This window comes from Platalea leucorodia, assembly GCF_965183815.1.
Source record: "Platalea leucorodia genome assembly, chromosome: 9".
In the NCBI taxonomy this organism is placed as follows: domain Eukaryota; kingdom Metazoa; phylum Chordata; class Aves; order Pelecaniformes; family Threskiornithidae; genus Platalea; species Platalea leucorodia.
In genome coordinates this window covers 16,947,366-16,963,182 of record NC_138831.1, presented here as the reverse complement: position 1 = coordinate 16,963,182, position 15,817 = coordinate 16,947,366, and the positions used below count along the sequence as shown (strand labels likewise).

The window sequence follows — 15,817 nt, the reverse complement described above, 5'->3', positions numbered from 1 at the left end:
CCTTCCCTGTCAGCAGCCTGGCTGCTCCATGATGGCAGACCTGCGGTGCCCTGGGGCACAGGGACATGGGCAGCACGCCTGCCTGAGGGGTGATGGCAGGGACCCTTCCTGGGCCCCCCAGCCCAGAAGGCTGGGCCTGACCCCTGTGCGGGCAATGTCCCGTTCCCGATGAGAGTGTGGTACAAAAGCCACCCGTCTCCTTGCTCCCTGCACGCGCATTCCCCCCTGCGCCTCCCTCCCTGAGCCCAGGGGTGCTCCGGGCAGGAGGGCAGTGTGCCTGGGCCTCCAAACCGCCATCATGGCATCCCCGCTCAGCCTTAGGGGAGCCTAGGGCCTCTCTCCTCAAAGAGGGATCCCCACGCCCCTGGGCTCTCCCTCGTGTCCCAAACAGGCCAAACAAGCGGGCCCAGGCCTCCAGCCCGAGCAGGGGCTGTGCTGGAGCAGCTGCAGGCAGGGGTGGGGGGTCCCGGCCGGTCAGGGCCACTGAGGCCCATCAGTGCCTGAGACAGGCCGGGAGGCCTCCCGGCCCCTCTCCCCTACAGCAGTGGCATTGGCCCTTGGCTTCTGCCTTCCCCAGGGCTCGGGGACACGGAGAACACACAGCTCCTCCCGCCAGGCCTGGAGCGTGAGCGCCGGAGGACGACGCAGAGCCGCTGCTGCTCTCGCTGTGAGTCAGGGCAGGCCACGTCAGGCCCCAGCACCGGCCCCGACGCCTGCCCGCCCACCCGCATGCCCTGCCCCGGGATCCCGACCAACGGCACAGCCCCGCAGGTGAGTGCCGGGGAGGGGTTCGGGAGCTTCTTGTGACTGAGACCGAGCGTGTTTCGGGGTTGTGTCCTGGCTCTTGGTACACGGCTGGGTTCTTGAGTACTCCCTGAGGCATCACGACACTGTACGAGGGGTCGTGGTGCTGTGGGGGCAAGGCACAGGACTTCCCTGTACCTCTATGTCTTCCTGACTGGACTTCCACATCTTTTAATTTTGGGGTTTTTTTCTATAAGATCCTCGTGGCAACCCCCCCATTTTATGTGTAGGGGAAGATTTGTTTGCCTTAGCTTTACTCAGACTAGAAACATGAGCTCTTCTGGCTTCTGATGAGCTCATTTTCTTCCCTTCAGAGCTTTCCAACGACCACAGAAAGGAGCACACGGCGCGTAAGGAGAAATACAACCCAGGTAATTTCAAATGGGGTATGTAAATGCGTTCGGGAGTGCTGCCATTATTTTACCAGCTTGGCTGGAAAACAGGCAGCAAACCGCCTCAGGTTTGTGGGTGTAGGGCTGGCAGCAGTGCGGCCACCGTGTCCGGGCTTGCTGTGAGAGCCGGGAGAGGAAGGAAGCACCGGTGCTGCGGCAAGGGGCAGGCGGGCTTTGCCCGCTCCCTGCTCACCCCCGTGGGGACGGTCACACCGAGCCTGGGGGGCTGCCCTCCCCATGGTGACATGCGCTCGCTGGGTCTCTCCACCTGCCTGTGTTCAAGGATGCTGTAACGAGTGAAAAGTCTTTGCGTTTTGCTACTTCTTTGTCACATTTCAACTATATGTGACAACAGGAAGGCAAGCAGACAGATAGCAGCATTCTCTCGCTGGTGGCATTGCCCGAGGAGACTAGAGTAGGGACAGTTTCAAACTGAGCCAGCGTGGATCAGTTTTTGTTGTCTCGCTGGAAGAAACTACCAGCTTTCACCACGGTCACAGCCTTCCAGGACATCTTCCTGTGGAACCAACTGCTAGGACCAGCCTAAGACTTGCAGGTGTGCTTTATGAAGTTGGTTTGGTTTGGTTTGGTTTGGTTTGGTTTGGTTTGGTTTGGTTTGGTTTGAGAGAAGGGCAGACTGGGACTTAACATTGATGTTTAAACTCAAATTTAGCAAGATTTGGTGTCAGCATATAAATTAAAATGAAAGGTAGAAGTAGTTTCAAAGGGAAAAGGCTTAGGATTGTCTGTTTTTTGTCTTGAAGTCAAAACAACCTTATTTTACTTTATTTACATTTTTTGCTACCCCATGGAACAATTTCACTCAGAGATATTTCAACAGCTAAGCAAATAGTTGTATTGTATGGTAGTTATTAGCCTCACTTTCTAAACAACTGGAGAAGCCTGAGTCTGCACACAAATTTGATTCTAACATGTGAAAAAGACCTCACTGCAATTAAGTTCTGATTTACTGTGGGGAAAGCAAGATGAGGTCTGTTGTTCATGTCATTCCCCAGTGAGGTCATGGCCAGGCTGAAATGCCAGTATATCATCATCCTTCTCTCATTATGAGACATAATCAAGTAAATCACTTTTAAAACATACAATAATTAAATGCATGTGCTTATCCTTTGTTTAGATCTGATTTTCTTTCCAGAAGAGCCACAGGGGAATTAATTGCCCACAGTCTATTAGGTACCAACTTTCTTAGTTATGTAAAGCTTGGTGACTGACTGGGCTTAGCTGTGCTGGAGGCACAGAAAGGGAGGCAGGAGCAGGTGCTGGTTGCTCCTGGATCCTCTTGTGGCATCCAGGTCTTACCTGAGCGGGATGCGTAAGTGCATTAGGCAAATATGTTTCTGTTGTGGTTACAGCTGAGCAGTCCGGTCATTTGGGCCAGCAAATGAACAGTTTTAAGGTAAATCAGTCTGATGATAGCAAAGGAGGTTGACAGCATCTCCTCTGCCTTCAGTGTTGTATCTGCTCTTCCTTTAAGCGTGGTGGGACAGATCTACTGGTGCGTACCCACTCACTTTGTCTTTGGGATGATGCAAAGCATAGCCATAAGGCAGCTGCTGTGACAGGTTCGTGTCACAGGGAGAGCAATGTGCCTCGAATGTGCCAATGAAAGTGGCCTTCACTAGGTATTAGGAACCCCAAAGACAAACCTCCTGAATTTCACTCAACAGTAAAATCTGTGGAGACTTAGAAATATTTTTATGAAATGGAATTAATCTGTCAGAAAAGAAATGTCTCCACTGAAAGTAATTGTATTCCTTTAGGCCTGGTATTTCAACTGTGCAGTCCACAAAGAAGTCTAAAGGATTTAACTTGAAAAAGCAAACACTGTTGCAGGGTTTAAGCTGAGTAAATAGGAAGGCAAGGAAGATACTGAAAAATGCTGGAAATCATAGCTGGAGATACATAACTGCACTGAAATTACGTTCTTTATTGTGCCGCTGAGAACGAGTTCATCCAGGGTGTGGTATGCTGGGTTCCTGTATTTCAACATCAGCTGTTGCTTACCAGGGCAGAGAGGACAGATGCGTTTCCTGCATTCCCTATCGGGTGCTCACAGTCTCACATTGCCATCGACTGTCACACAGCCCTGCTGCCACAGCTACAGCAAAGGCTGTAAGTCAGGCAAGGTTTGTGGGAGAGGTAAAAACTTTTGTTAGACTAATTAAGAGAGTTCAAAGCTTGTTTGTCCAAAAGCTTGCCAGTTTCCAGGTATATCAGTGGTTAAATAAAAGGTATTATCTGCCCTCATAGATGTCTTGCATAGACTCATCATCAGGAATAATTTCATAGTGTTCTTAAAATATTAGGTGTTTTTTTTGTCACAATAGACTTAGGAGGTAGGTAAGCAGTTTTCTGGGCTTAGCCTTTAAAAGTCATTAAAGAGGTTATGTAATTTTCCCAGAGCCAAACAGCAAACCAGTTTCAAACTAAGGACCTCATCACTTGAAGAACACTTGCAACCTAGGAAAGGAAAAAGCCCGTGGAATCGCCAACATACCGAAAATGTGGGACCTCGACCCTGGTTCCAAAGGAGGGATGTGTTTTGCAGCTACTTTGGAGTCTGTTTGTGTCTTATTTCCTCTACTTGAGAACTGACACACTAAAAAGTTGTTCTGTTTCCAGAATGATGTTTTTGCTTGTGTGTTATATTATCCTTCTGAAGGTATTAACTGGACCTGTTTTGGATTTTGTATTAGAATATTTTTCTGACTGATATGATGGTCTCCAGAGAACTGAAACTGCCTGTAGGAAAAGAAAGTTTTCCGTCTGGAAAATTTAAGGGAAATATACTTAGTTTTCAAACCGCTTGACTGAAAGTGTTTTGTTGAATGGACCCAAAAGTCATATTGTAAGAAAACCTCTGGATGTATAAACTGTTTTCCTATTGTGCCCTACATAGTGGAAACTGTACTTCAGGCTCCCCACAAATCTTCTTTTGCATCTCTCAATACAATAGTGTTTTAGTTGAAATGCTGCACGAGGGGAGATGCAGTCAGTGCAGGATGCCTGGATCACAGTAGGTGGAGGCAACTGTTCAGAACCACAACCACCACAAAAAATGCATCATCAGAATAAAACAGCCTCAAAACAAAATTTCTGGGGCGAGTTTAGCAAAACAAAAGGAAACATTGGATTTTGGAGACGTCAGGATGTTTTGTTTCTGTGGCAAATACCAGTAAGAAATCTGGGATTGAAAATTTTTAAGTCAATAACCTGAAGTTAGTGGAAATTTCCTTTTCATGACAACCTGGGAAGAACAGATGTTGAAGTGTCAAAGTCTTCTGTGAGACAAAGATTCCAAATCTTGCGGGGCTCTCCTATGAACTATTTCTACTATTCTCCACAATTGGTACATTTTAAGTATAAGGATGTCAAAGGTACAGAATAATCGTTCTGTTTTGTGAATGGAACAGAGCCTATTAAGTTACTCACATCTGTGGTAAATAGTTAATTAGACACCTTGGTAGTTGTAAAAAACCAACAATGTGAATGATCAAGTTGGACTTCTTTTTGTTTTACTCATGATGATCAGACTTCTGTTCTTTCCTAATAACCAAAGGCCAGCCCAGCAAGACTCACTCAGAGTCGAGAATGGGTCCCAGGAGGGTAAATGAATCATGATGTGAAACTGCCATTGCAACAGAGAAATGATTTCAAAACTAAAGTGCCTAGAGATAGACGCCGTGTTTGCAGAAAATCAAGTGTAAGACAGAAAAATAGAGAAGGTCAGACTGCTCTGTTTCTAAATATGCTTTTTCTCCCCTTTCAAACAGGCACAGCAATGGAGAACTTGAATGTCCCATTCCCAGATTTTACTGAAGAACAGCAAGGTAAGGGCAGCACACAAAGATCAAAGCTTCCTCTCATTCACACTACACAACAGTGTTTGCCAGAGTGGCCATGAGTCAATGAAACATGTTTTCTCTGAAAACACACTCCATCCACCTCCTTGCTTGTAAAAGAGAGGCCAGCAGTCAGTTCCCAGCTCTTCCACAGGCTTCTCATCAGGCCTCGGGCATGTGCTTGTGGGAATTTAGATGTATGAAGGAGATTTTGCTGTGCATTAAATGCCTAATGAGCTATCATCTCAATACTTTGGTATCCAGCCCTTGTCTTTGTGCCTGTCTGTAAAATAGCACAGTCAGAATAAGCACCCATTAAATAGCTAGGAATACTTCCCCTGGTTCTTTAACTGAGACAGTAGCATCACAGAGACGCTGGTAATTTGTATGGACTATTGACATTTTTCTACTGATTTCTGGCAGACTGAGTTGCTTTATACAATACAGCACTACTCTCTTTCCTGTATGCTAACATGCCACAGAGTCTCGTGTCTGTTACCACACCTTCACCGAGCACCACAGGACACTACCACGCAACCCACCTCTACTGCTTGCACAGTGATTTGCTCGTTTTTCTTCCCAGACATTTTCCAGAGGGTTTTTACTGCTGATGCCAATTACTTGGAGAATCATGAGAAAATGAACCAGTCCTTCTGGGAATCACTTGTAAAATGTTTAGCCACCACTGATCCACCTATTCTGAATACTGAAGAAAAGAACAATGTAAGTTACTAAAGAAACATGCATCCTTTGTAAGATGTTGTTATACAGATACTTTTATACTTCTCTGATATACTTTGGGGAGAGAAAACATACAGTCCAATTAGCTGATATGCTAAAACACATCTAAAACATGCTAAATGCTGTAAAAGGGCACTTAGATAAATGAGACTCAGGCCACTGCTTTTTACTTCATTGTTCTCCATGTGAAAAAATAACTGGCTTTGTATAAATTCCTCAGGATCAGCTCAGCTCACTATTTTCTAGGCAGGACCATTTTTAGTGACATTTTGCTGTAAGATACTGCAGAGATTGCATGTCCATTTTCAGACCCTATAACTATATTTCTCCAGCTCTTTGAATAGTTAACTATTACACACTATGTTTCTTTCCCGGTTGACGGCTCTGCTCCAGGCTGCTGAGTTTACATTCTCTTCCCATCTTTGGCATTACTCTTTGTCCCTGATTTCTCCCTTGTATAGTAGGGGCAAGGGGTTACATTTCCCACAGATGGGGTGAGATACATTAATTTATATAGCAGGGTATGGTTTTACAGGCTATGTTTTATTGGAAGGACTATTTGCTATTTACTTACCTTTCTTTCAGCTCCTCAACAGCTGCAGTGTCCTGCCTGGAGGCTGTGCAGCCTGCCTGAAAGCCATAGAGAAGAAAGGAGTAAGGGCAATGGCTGTTCTTTACCTCTTGCTGAAGACAACCGACCCATTCGGTTATAGGCAGCTGCCCAGCTCCAAGGGAAAAGGTGAGTCCTACCTGGCTGCTCGTCACCTATTTTGTTAAAATTACTGCAGTGCCAGTGGGACTTGACACCAGTTTGAAAACTCCGATATATGCTTGGAAATGACTATTAGTGAACAACTAAAATGTCTAGAAATACTGCTTAGAAAAGTCAGTTAGGTATGGTGATAATGGGAGTATTTTACTTTAGTTTGACTTGGCTTCTTCTGAGGAAAAAAACTTGTGTGTTTAGGGAGAGAGGATGGCTTGGGATGATGATGCCAAAGAAATTTCTCTGTCTTAAAGTGGTGCCCCAGTTTTTCCCGTCTAGCTGGATTCACGACACCGAGGACAATTTTTTGCATGGACTGTTAGCCAGCCAGCCTGGTCCTCTCTGAGCTCTCATAGTAGTAAGAAATCTGAGCTGAGCCACTGAAAATATTTTTGCAAACGACCCTAGCCACACATATAGTAGTAACTAAAAGGAGTGGATAGAGAATGCCACTCCAGGAACCTGGCAACAAGATACAAATAGACTTGACTGCACTTCTCATTTGCCTGGTTGTGCACTAAGAAACTAAGTGCAGTTTCACAGGGTCCACAGAGTCATTATTTGTCTTTAATAGATCACAGAACTGCACTCACTTAAGATGACCCTGAATTTAACTGGAGAGCCTCAAGGAGATCCTGTTCCTGTTTCTGCCTTGATCAAACACATTCATGAAGGGGAGAGACCTCCCAGCCCGGAGAGCAGCTCAGCTTTGGTCATCTGTCAGAGCAGGAAAGTTTGTCACAGCAGGGCCCCCCTTCCTGCTCTTGTACAGCGGGCAGCATCGAGCAGCCAGGGGGAATCATGTCTAGCTGCATGTGTCCAAATATGACAACTAATAATGAAGAGATGCACAGATCGGCCAGCCCTCAGCACAGAGCTCAGTTTGAAGCTGTTAAGAATCACCTGCAACTCCAGCCTCACAAGCCAGGAGCCCTCACTGCCTGGCCCACGAGTCGGCACCCCGCAGGTTTCTCCTCCCCGGTGCTTTGGCCGAGCTGGCTTTGCGGGCTTCGCTTTTATGCCACAAGAGGGCGGTGGCACTGCGGCATGAGCACAGGGAACCCAGCAGAAACCACAGGGGTGAAGGAAGAAGTAGCCCCGTGAAGGGTGAGCGAATATTCTCCAGCTAAAGTATCTTTCAGCTGCTGTTGCTTCAGGGAGTGGGAATTTTCACATGGGTAGCATTATGGGTAAATTAAAGGCCAGAATATGAAACTTTAGGCATCTACCACAACCACTTAAGAAAGTCTAAACAGTATTGTATATGATGCTTTCATTTGTAATGCTTTGTACTACTCCTTGTGTGCAAAAAATACAGCTGAAATAAGACTAAGGGTCTGATTGCCTGTCAGACAACCCTTAATAAAGCATTGTGAAACCTGTCATTGTAAAAGAGAGAAAATGTAAATAATTGTTTCTAATATTTTTTCTGTATATATAAAACAGATGAAAAATTGAAACTCCTGAAGAGATTGGAAAGGAATCTCATGCTTTCACAAGGGGAAAAAAAGGCTGAAAACTCATCCTATGAGTCCATGGATGAAGATACACAAGGTAAAGGGGATTTACTTTATTTTTCCCTGATACGTAGTTTAGTCTGACTGCATGTTCATAAAAGATTCACACAGGAGACTTGCAGCAATTCAGTAGTAATTCTGCAGAACTCTGAAAAAAGTAAGAAATTGTGCAAAAGAGAGAACATATAGAAAATAATCAGTACCTCTAGATTCATTATCAGCAAGATAGTGGCTGCTTCCCACTCTTGTGGAAGTTGGAGGATTCAGAAATGTAGAAACCTGCTGCAAGATTTCTTCCCAAATAAAAGATCATAACTTCTATGATCTTCAGTGCGTTTATGGTCTAACTGAAGCCTGCGCTATAGCAGGAAGCAAAGAATAGTCAGTGTGCAGTAGTAGCTGGCAATGCTATAGTACTTCTCTATCATTTCTTTTCTTATTAGCAAACATCAACAGTGTATCAGAAGTCACTTTTGGCTGCCACTAGACCATTTTATTAATAAAAAATGAAAGAGACTAAGAAGCGACAGGCAACATGGAAGCGATAATGCTGATACTGGCTTATTCTGTTACAGAAAGCCACTAGCTGATTAAGATCAAATGAGTTGCATTTAGAAATAAATTTTTCAAACTAATTAGCAGTGCTGATGATGTATGTGTTTAAAATAAGAACTTTCTCACTACACCCCTTTATAAAAATTATTCCAACTTCAGATTTTGCTGTTTTTCTCCTAATCAGCCAGCTTTGAAGAGAGCTGTGAGGCAAAAGCAGCTAATAATGATCCTTACATTACAAAGCCTTGATTTTTACCTACATGTTCCACTTATTATATTATGAGCCATTATTATATTATGAGCAAAAAACTACAGTGCTGTTGTTTCTGACACTGCTGGCACATTTTTCTTTAATCTGATGAAAAAACACTTCCTCTATCCAGACAGCGATGGGGAAGGTTTAGGAAGACAGAAGACTGAAGGCCCATTACTTGAAGGTAAGACAACAAAGTGACAACACTATTGGTTTTTGCTAGAGACAACCAATATAAACTAAAAAAAAGGTTAATTTCTGGCATTCTTTAGTTTGACTTTTGAACAAAGGTATATTAACATGTATAGACGTAGGAAAATGACCAGTCAGAACTGGGCTGTAGGAAAGGCATTTCCTACAAGATGAAGCTCAAGTAATACGAGCACTCAGCCATGCCCTGTGCTTAGAGTTGAATCAGGAGAATAGCAAAATCTGCTGTTGTGGGAGAAGTCCTGCTGCCTGGGTCTGCACAGTTGCCATTGAAATGCAGCAAAAGAGTTTTGAAACTACCTATCACAGCCACTACTTACAGGGTCTGCAGTCAGCCCTCAGCGCTGACCAGAGATCATCAGCGAGGACCACACCTTGGATCTTGTTCCCGAGGCTTTTCCTTCCAAAGGAAACATGTAAAATAAGTACAACGCGGATGAAGAAAATATGTGCTGTGTCAACACACAGAAATAGCTATCAGCTTATGGTATAGAACCACGGATGTAAAAAAGTTAAGGCTTTAATCATTTAATTAATGTCTTAAATTGATCTCAGCCCACATGTAAGAGCAGCTCATTTAGATTGACATTAGGAGCTGTAATTTGTCTCACAGGAGTCTGATTCTACCTGACTCCAGATATCGTGAGAGATGGAATATGAGGGGGGTTAATAATCCATTCATGTTTCCCACTTTCAAACTGCATAACCCACAACAGACCTGCCGTCCCTAATGAGTTAGGGTTGGTATCTGTCTATCTTGTCACTTTTGCACAACCACACTAATTTCAATAGAGTTGCATGGGCTAGGACTGGCAGCAAGATATGCATGCTCATTATAGATATTAATCTACATCATCTTTGCATGATATTTCAGGCATACCAGCAGAGGTTGTTCCCTACAGAGATTCAGGTAAGCATTCCCAGATAGCCTCATCCTGCTGGAAGGAAAACTGAAACTGCAGTTTCTTCTTTCTGACATGCTAATATATTAAAAAATAACTCCCTGTCTGTAAATCCACTGGTTTCCAGTTAGCCTGGTATTGGACCTGTGCATCGTGTAGGCATTTTTTTTGCAAGCTTGGCATAGCGGCTGGGTGATAGCAGGTGATTTGTACAAGGCGTTCTAGCAGATGATTAAGCCATTTTTTTTTTGTAGGCCTGCCAGGTTCTTACACGATCAGCTCACAGCAGTTGTCATTCTTCTTAGGGGAAAACCCAGCAATTCTGTTGGGCAACTATTCAGTCTTTCCCAAGAAAGCCAGGCAGTTTTCAGCATTCCCTGCAGCCCTCTATCTCCTGCTGAACAGGGATGCAAGATTGGGTGGGACCTGGAACCTGGTTTCTGCAAAACAGTGATACTCAGCTCTGAGTGCCTTCCTCAGCTCAGAGCACAGAGCATTCCCCAACAGAAGATGCTAGGTGAAAGCCAAATGACAAGCAATGGAGAAACAGTACCAGCTGAGAGGCTAGAACAGACATTCAGGCTAAAGGCAAATTTCCTTTTATCAGGCACTGCTGAGCAGCAGCAGAACAGATGTAAAAAGCCCATAGCAGGAAATTTTCAATGGCTTGATTGCATTACCGATCTCCCACTCCCAGGCCAATGCCGCGTTCATTAGTTATGAGAGGCAGGCAGCCCAACAGACTGGCCTTTTTGAGAGGACACCTGCTCAACCACCTGTCTTCTGTGGAGTGGGGAATAGTTGCTGTGACTCGGACTGTTTCAGCTGAGGACAGAGTTGGGAAGAAGATATAAGTTGCAGCATAATCCCTGGGGGAGGTTTTTGAGTTACCTGTCCCCAGGGAGCTACATAAAATATGAGGGTAGAGGAATATATTGTAATACAATATTCTCCCCACACTGCCAGGTGCAGAAAGAGGATTACGGTACTTTTCCCATTGGCATTTGGCCTCTCCGCCTCTCACCATGGCCTTTGTTGCTTCAGTTCTAGATTACTTCAATACAGCAGACTGAGACACGGAAAATGATTAGCTAGTGCAGGACACCATGCCTACTGCACTGGACAGGTTCAGGTGATACACGCATGCAGCACTTGTGGTCCCAGCTCTGCTTGGTTCTAGCTTCAGTTCTAGCAACTGAATATTAACACGAGGGCCATCAATCTTCTACTGCCCAGCTGTTTCAAAGAACCTGGGATCACTGTGAATAGTCAGTTTTATTGTTATCTGTTCTTGGGCCCTTTAAACTTCCTTCATTTCTGGCACTTTCAAATACTGTTTTGTCTATATTGAGTCACCAAATAGGTGAATACTTGCTGTGCTTGCTAGAGCTGATAATGGTCGGTAACAATATATTTGTATTTTTACCATTAGAAATAATAAAACTATGTTGCTTTTCAGAGATGATTACCAGAAGAGAAGATTCAATTGCAGATGGTAAATACAAACAAGCAAACAGGAGTTTTTCTTGTGAATGCTGTCTTCAGGATGGAGTTTTGCTTAGTGATGATAGCTATACCAGCTCCTTGATACCTAGATATTTCCTAATCAAAAAGTAGAAGTTTAAGAATAGTTATTAAAATGCACTGTAATGCTTTAATAGAAGAAATACTGTGCAAGTCGTTCCATGATACACAGTTACAGTGGGACTATTGCATTTAGGAGGCAGAGTAATACAGGACACTTGCCAAGTATGAATTGATGTTCTCATAAATTCTGCATCTATAGGTCATTCATACAACTGCACAGAGGAACATTTGTGAGTCAGAATAGTGCAATGCTATGTTAACATTAATAATCAAATAACTGAATTTGTCCCCAAACCAGAACTTGATCAATCCAGAATGCTCAAAGAATCAAAAATTCAAAAATGTGACTCCAGTACCAGGTGACCCAGAACAGAATTTCTTGGCAAAGTTTAGTTGCTTCATGGTTCAAAAGCACAATAGCAGAAGCCTGTAGCTCCTTTGGAGTACATTTCCAGTACTCTCCTGTTACATCTTTAGAGAAAATTAAATTCACAGCCAGGCAGTGGTTGCCTGGATGCACAGCCCAATGTAAGTGAAATCAGCATCTGAAACTTGTGATGAATCAACTCCCAAAGGCTTATATGCAGCAGACTGCCTAGGGGTCTTCTCAAACGATTAACAAACAAAAAAGGAAAAAACCTTCTGCTCTGAACACATCATTGGAAATCTGGTAAAATATTCAGCTCTTTCTGACAATACAATTGGAGAAAGAACAGAATTTGGCAACTCTGCTCACAGCTAGTGTAAAGCAAAACGCTCTCTATTTAAACCTCTAAAAATGTCTAGCTTGTTCTTACGTTGCTCTTTCTATATCGGTATAGCTAGCTATAGGAGACTAATTGTCAGCTACAGCTCTTAATTTGGGAGGTGCAGAAATACTTCAACATGAGGCTTAAGTAGGCTGATGGTACTCATACACTTAGTAATGGAGATGGTTATATTATTGTAATGGTGCAAAGCACCCTGGAATCAAACTGCAGCTCCCTTGTGCTACTGCTTTACTCCCCCACTGTAATTCTGAGACTATCGATTGTCCCCGACTAGATAGAAAAGACCCAGAGTGCTTTAAAACAATTCTGTATTGTTAATGCAACCATCTGATTATGCTTTTTTTTTCTTTAAAAACTTGCTCTTTTGGGGATGATTTTAAAATTGCTAATTTGATCTTTCTGAAAGGCTCACAGATCTTTCCTTTGGACAAACAGTTTTACACATATTCAGATACAAAAAGAGAAATAAAACTCCGTAATTTCAGAGTTCACGGCATAAAAGACATTTCTTTTTTGTAGCATATGAGAACGAGAACACTCACCTCCATCAGTGGACAGTACGGTGGATGGGCATACGGAAGGATGGTAATTTTTTTAAAATGTTTTTTTAAATTCAACTGATGTCAACCCTGTTGAACCTTAGTCTGCAAATAAGATCTCCGGTTCAAAAAGACCTTTTTTTCTGACATGAGTACTTTACTGAAGTCCATCAAGGCTTCTCATAACAACTTGTGTGCATGTATGTTTTGCAGTTTAGTTTAGGGTATGAGACATCTCGTGGAAATAGACTTTATTTGCTGAGAGAGACACCGTACCTTAAGGTGTATTTGTAAGGGCCATGCCTGCAGTTGTCACCTCATTTTCCTTCTCTATTTCAGATGAGTTCTTTCATTTTGTCATTCTTTGCTTTGGAATTGGAGCTTTACTAATTTGCTACTACTACTACAAAGGTAAGGCAAGACTTCAATAGAAGGATAAATGTTTGCACACTAGAAAAATGAACAAAGCCAAACATTTATTTTGTTGCCTTAGATTGGACTATTTCTCTTGGAATTGGTTTAATCACCTTTGCTTCCCTGGAAACCACTGGGATATACTTTGGTCTAGGTAAGTGAGTCTACAGCAGCCAGCTCTGTCTCAACACTAAGGATAGAAGGTCACACAGTCATTAAACTACTCAAGTCTATAAAACTGCAAGTGCTGAGATTCCGTAAATCATCGCGTAACATCTCATTCACCATTACGCAGTGTGGCTGGAGACAAACATGCCTTAGTGACACTGGAGGGAGAGGTTGACTCATTTTTCATTCTCAATGATCACAAGACCCTGAGTCACCTCTTTCTGCAGCAATGGCTGAATGCTAAGTTGCCATGACAACGTATAATTTTAGCAGCAAGGCTGTCTTCCCAGATATGCTCTATAAGGTGCTGCGTATTCAGGCTGCCATTCATTCCCTCGGGACTGAGGCAGCTGAACACCCTGAGGAAGAGCTCTCAGCAGAACCTGGATGGCAGCAGCTACTGAAGATGATGGTAAAAAAATGGGCATTCTTGGCAATCCCTAGGGATGTCGTAGGAAAGGTACAGCTAGCAGCAAGCTATAGCTTCCCAACTGAGAACAGAAGTCTCCTTCGCACACTTGTGCTAATATTTTTGGTAGGTTGTGGATGGTTCTCACAGGAATCAGCCTTGTCACTACTTTGTTATTAATGATAACACAACAGTGCTTGTTTAAACAGTAACCTTGGGTTCATTAATATTGCAAGTGTTGGTGTTTGTTTTTTGCCATTTTTCTGTTTTTTATGTTTTATGTTGCTGTCTGGCTCATCCTGAAAAAATTGTTTGTTTTCACAATTAGTTTATCGAATTCGGAGCGTACTTGACAGTTTTGTTCCTCTGATTGACAAATTCAGGCCAACAGGTAATAGTGATCTTCTTACTGACTGCATGCATATTCCCTAGACCTTCCTGGGTACTTCATTTTGGTCAAGTCTTAAGACTAACTCCTCTAAATTACAATTTTCAATCTTCTTAATTAAAAAAAAAAAAAAAAAGCTACAGTTCATTACAGCTGCTTGGGTTTGAAAATGAATTAGTCTCAACCCTTTCCATGTGGCAGAGCATTTTTACATTTTTAATACTCTGCCCTGTATGGGGTATTAACTATTTCCTGACAATGTCTGAGTAAGAATTCTATAGTTCAATTAAAAATTCAGGGCGTGGGGGTAGGTTCCTCTTGTCGGGTCTTCAAACAGACTCCAGGCTCGTGTTTGTCTGTGCTCACAAACACAAAATATGAAGAATGGTGAAAAGCTGCATAGATACATGACAATTTGAACACAATAGTCCTGACAGTTGTCTTTTTCTTCATCACGCAGGTATGAGGAAGGCTGCCTAGGAGGAGTACTTCAGGAGAGTTCCACAAAACCCTGCCGTCTGAGTTTCTAGTATTAAAAGAACTGCTTCATGAGGCAAACGTAAAAACCTAATGGCTAATGTGAAATATTGGCATGTTAAACCACGGAAAGACATCATTCCCTCCCCTCAAAAATAAAGCTGAAACTGCGTTACAGGGTCCCGTTCTTCTGAAGCGATTCGTGGCTCAGCAGAGCTCACAAGACAATCTAGATGTAGGTTTATATTTAATTCCATTAAATATAAACACATTCTCCTTCCCTCCCCCATGCAACCATGGTAGTCTGCCTGTGGTGTATCAAAATCAACAAAATGACCAATATTATCCTCCGCGGGTTCTGGATTAGGCTCTGGATGTTTCAGTATGAAGATTGGCAACCACAAAGCCACCTCCTCTTCGCCCCTTGTGATGCTGAAACCAGGCAAACACCAGCTGCTTGCTTACACAGTTGAGCCCCAACAGTGCAACAGCACTGAAGCAGATTAATTTATTGTGGCAGAACTCAATATAGTGGGCGTATAATGATTTCACCCAGTGAAAGCTGGGTGATATTTTACATGCAGTGACATAATGGTGCAGTAATGAGATTATTAACAGCAGTAAATTTAATCTCTTCTTCTGAGAGGAAAAAATAAAGTGCTTGATTTGACTCATCCCCCAACGTTTTTCTTTCTTTGAGTAAAATGAAGTGCAACTTTGACAGTCTTTTCTTTTTATAGGGACATGTTACACATTACATATGTAGGGCTAATGCAATCATAGGCAGACTGCATAAAAAGGGAATACCTTTCAATTTTTAGTAAAAATGTGTCATCTTCATACCCATAGAAGGATGAAGGCATCAAGTCAGACAGAGCGAGCCATAAAACAGGAAATTGTAAGGAAATGGAGATCTAAAAGCCATTAGCCCCAAAAGCCCAGAGTTTTAGAGAAGCAATTCAAGCCTTGCTCAGAGAATTAAAACACTTACTATTTAGTTGTACTTAATTTTAAATTTTAAGCACCAGTGTTGATCATTCTTGTGTGTTGCAGCTCCATTTG

At 43.0% G+C, this 15,817-nt stretch overlaps 1 protein-coding gene across 3 annotated transcripts; it reads left to right on the top strand.

Annotated features, from left to right (window-relative positions):
- Positions 1–733: 733 nt before the first annotated feature.
- TMEM40 (transmembrane protein 40) lies at positions 734–15,370 on the top strand. 3 transcript variants are annotated; one of them, XM_082321732.1, is made up of 13 exons: positions 734–771; positions 1,119–1,175; positions 4,991–5,047; positions 5,643–5,782; positions 6,386–6,539; positions 8,013–8,120; positions 9,022–9,075; positions 9,976–10,011; positions 11,463–11,498; positions 12,880–12,945; positions 13,239–13,310; positions 13,393–13,467; positions 14,219–14,339. In XM_082321732.1, exons 3-13 carry the CDS (start codon positions 4,999–5,001, stop codon positions 14,320–14,322), a joined length of 894 nt encoding a protein of 297 aa, XP_082177858.1. In that variant the 5' UTR covers positions 734–771; positions 1,119–1,175; positions 4,991–4,998; the 3' UTR covers positions 14,323–14,339. The 3 variants fall into 3 exon arrangements, with proteins under 3 accessions (XP_082177858.1, XP_082177859.1, XP_082177857.1); XM_082321733.1 differs by lacking the exons at positions 734–771; positions 1,119–1,175 and adding exons at positions 1,381–1,752; positions 14,739–15,370 and having other exon boundaries at positions 14,219–14,281; XM_082321731.1 differs by lacking the exons at positions 734–771; positions 1,119–1,175 and adding an exon at positions 1,381–1,752.
- The last annotated feature ends 447 nt before the right edge of the window (positions 15,371–15,817 follow it).

What these genes read in the sequence shown, in the direction of transcription:
- TMEM40 (XM_082321732.1), top strand. Translation starts at nt 4,999, where the DNA reads ATGGAGAACTTGAATGTCCCATTCCCAGATTTTACTGAAGAACAGCAA. An exon ending in CATGGATGAAGATACACAAG is followed by an intron (nt 8,121 to 9,021) that starts GTAAAGGGGATT and finishes TCCTCTATCCAG; the next exon opens with ACAGCGATGGGGAAGGTTTA. An exon ending in GATGGGCATACGGAAGGATG is followed by an intron (nt 12,946 to 13,238) that starts GTAATTTTTTTA and finishes TCTCTATTTCAG; the next exon opens with ATGAGTTCTTTCATTTTGTC.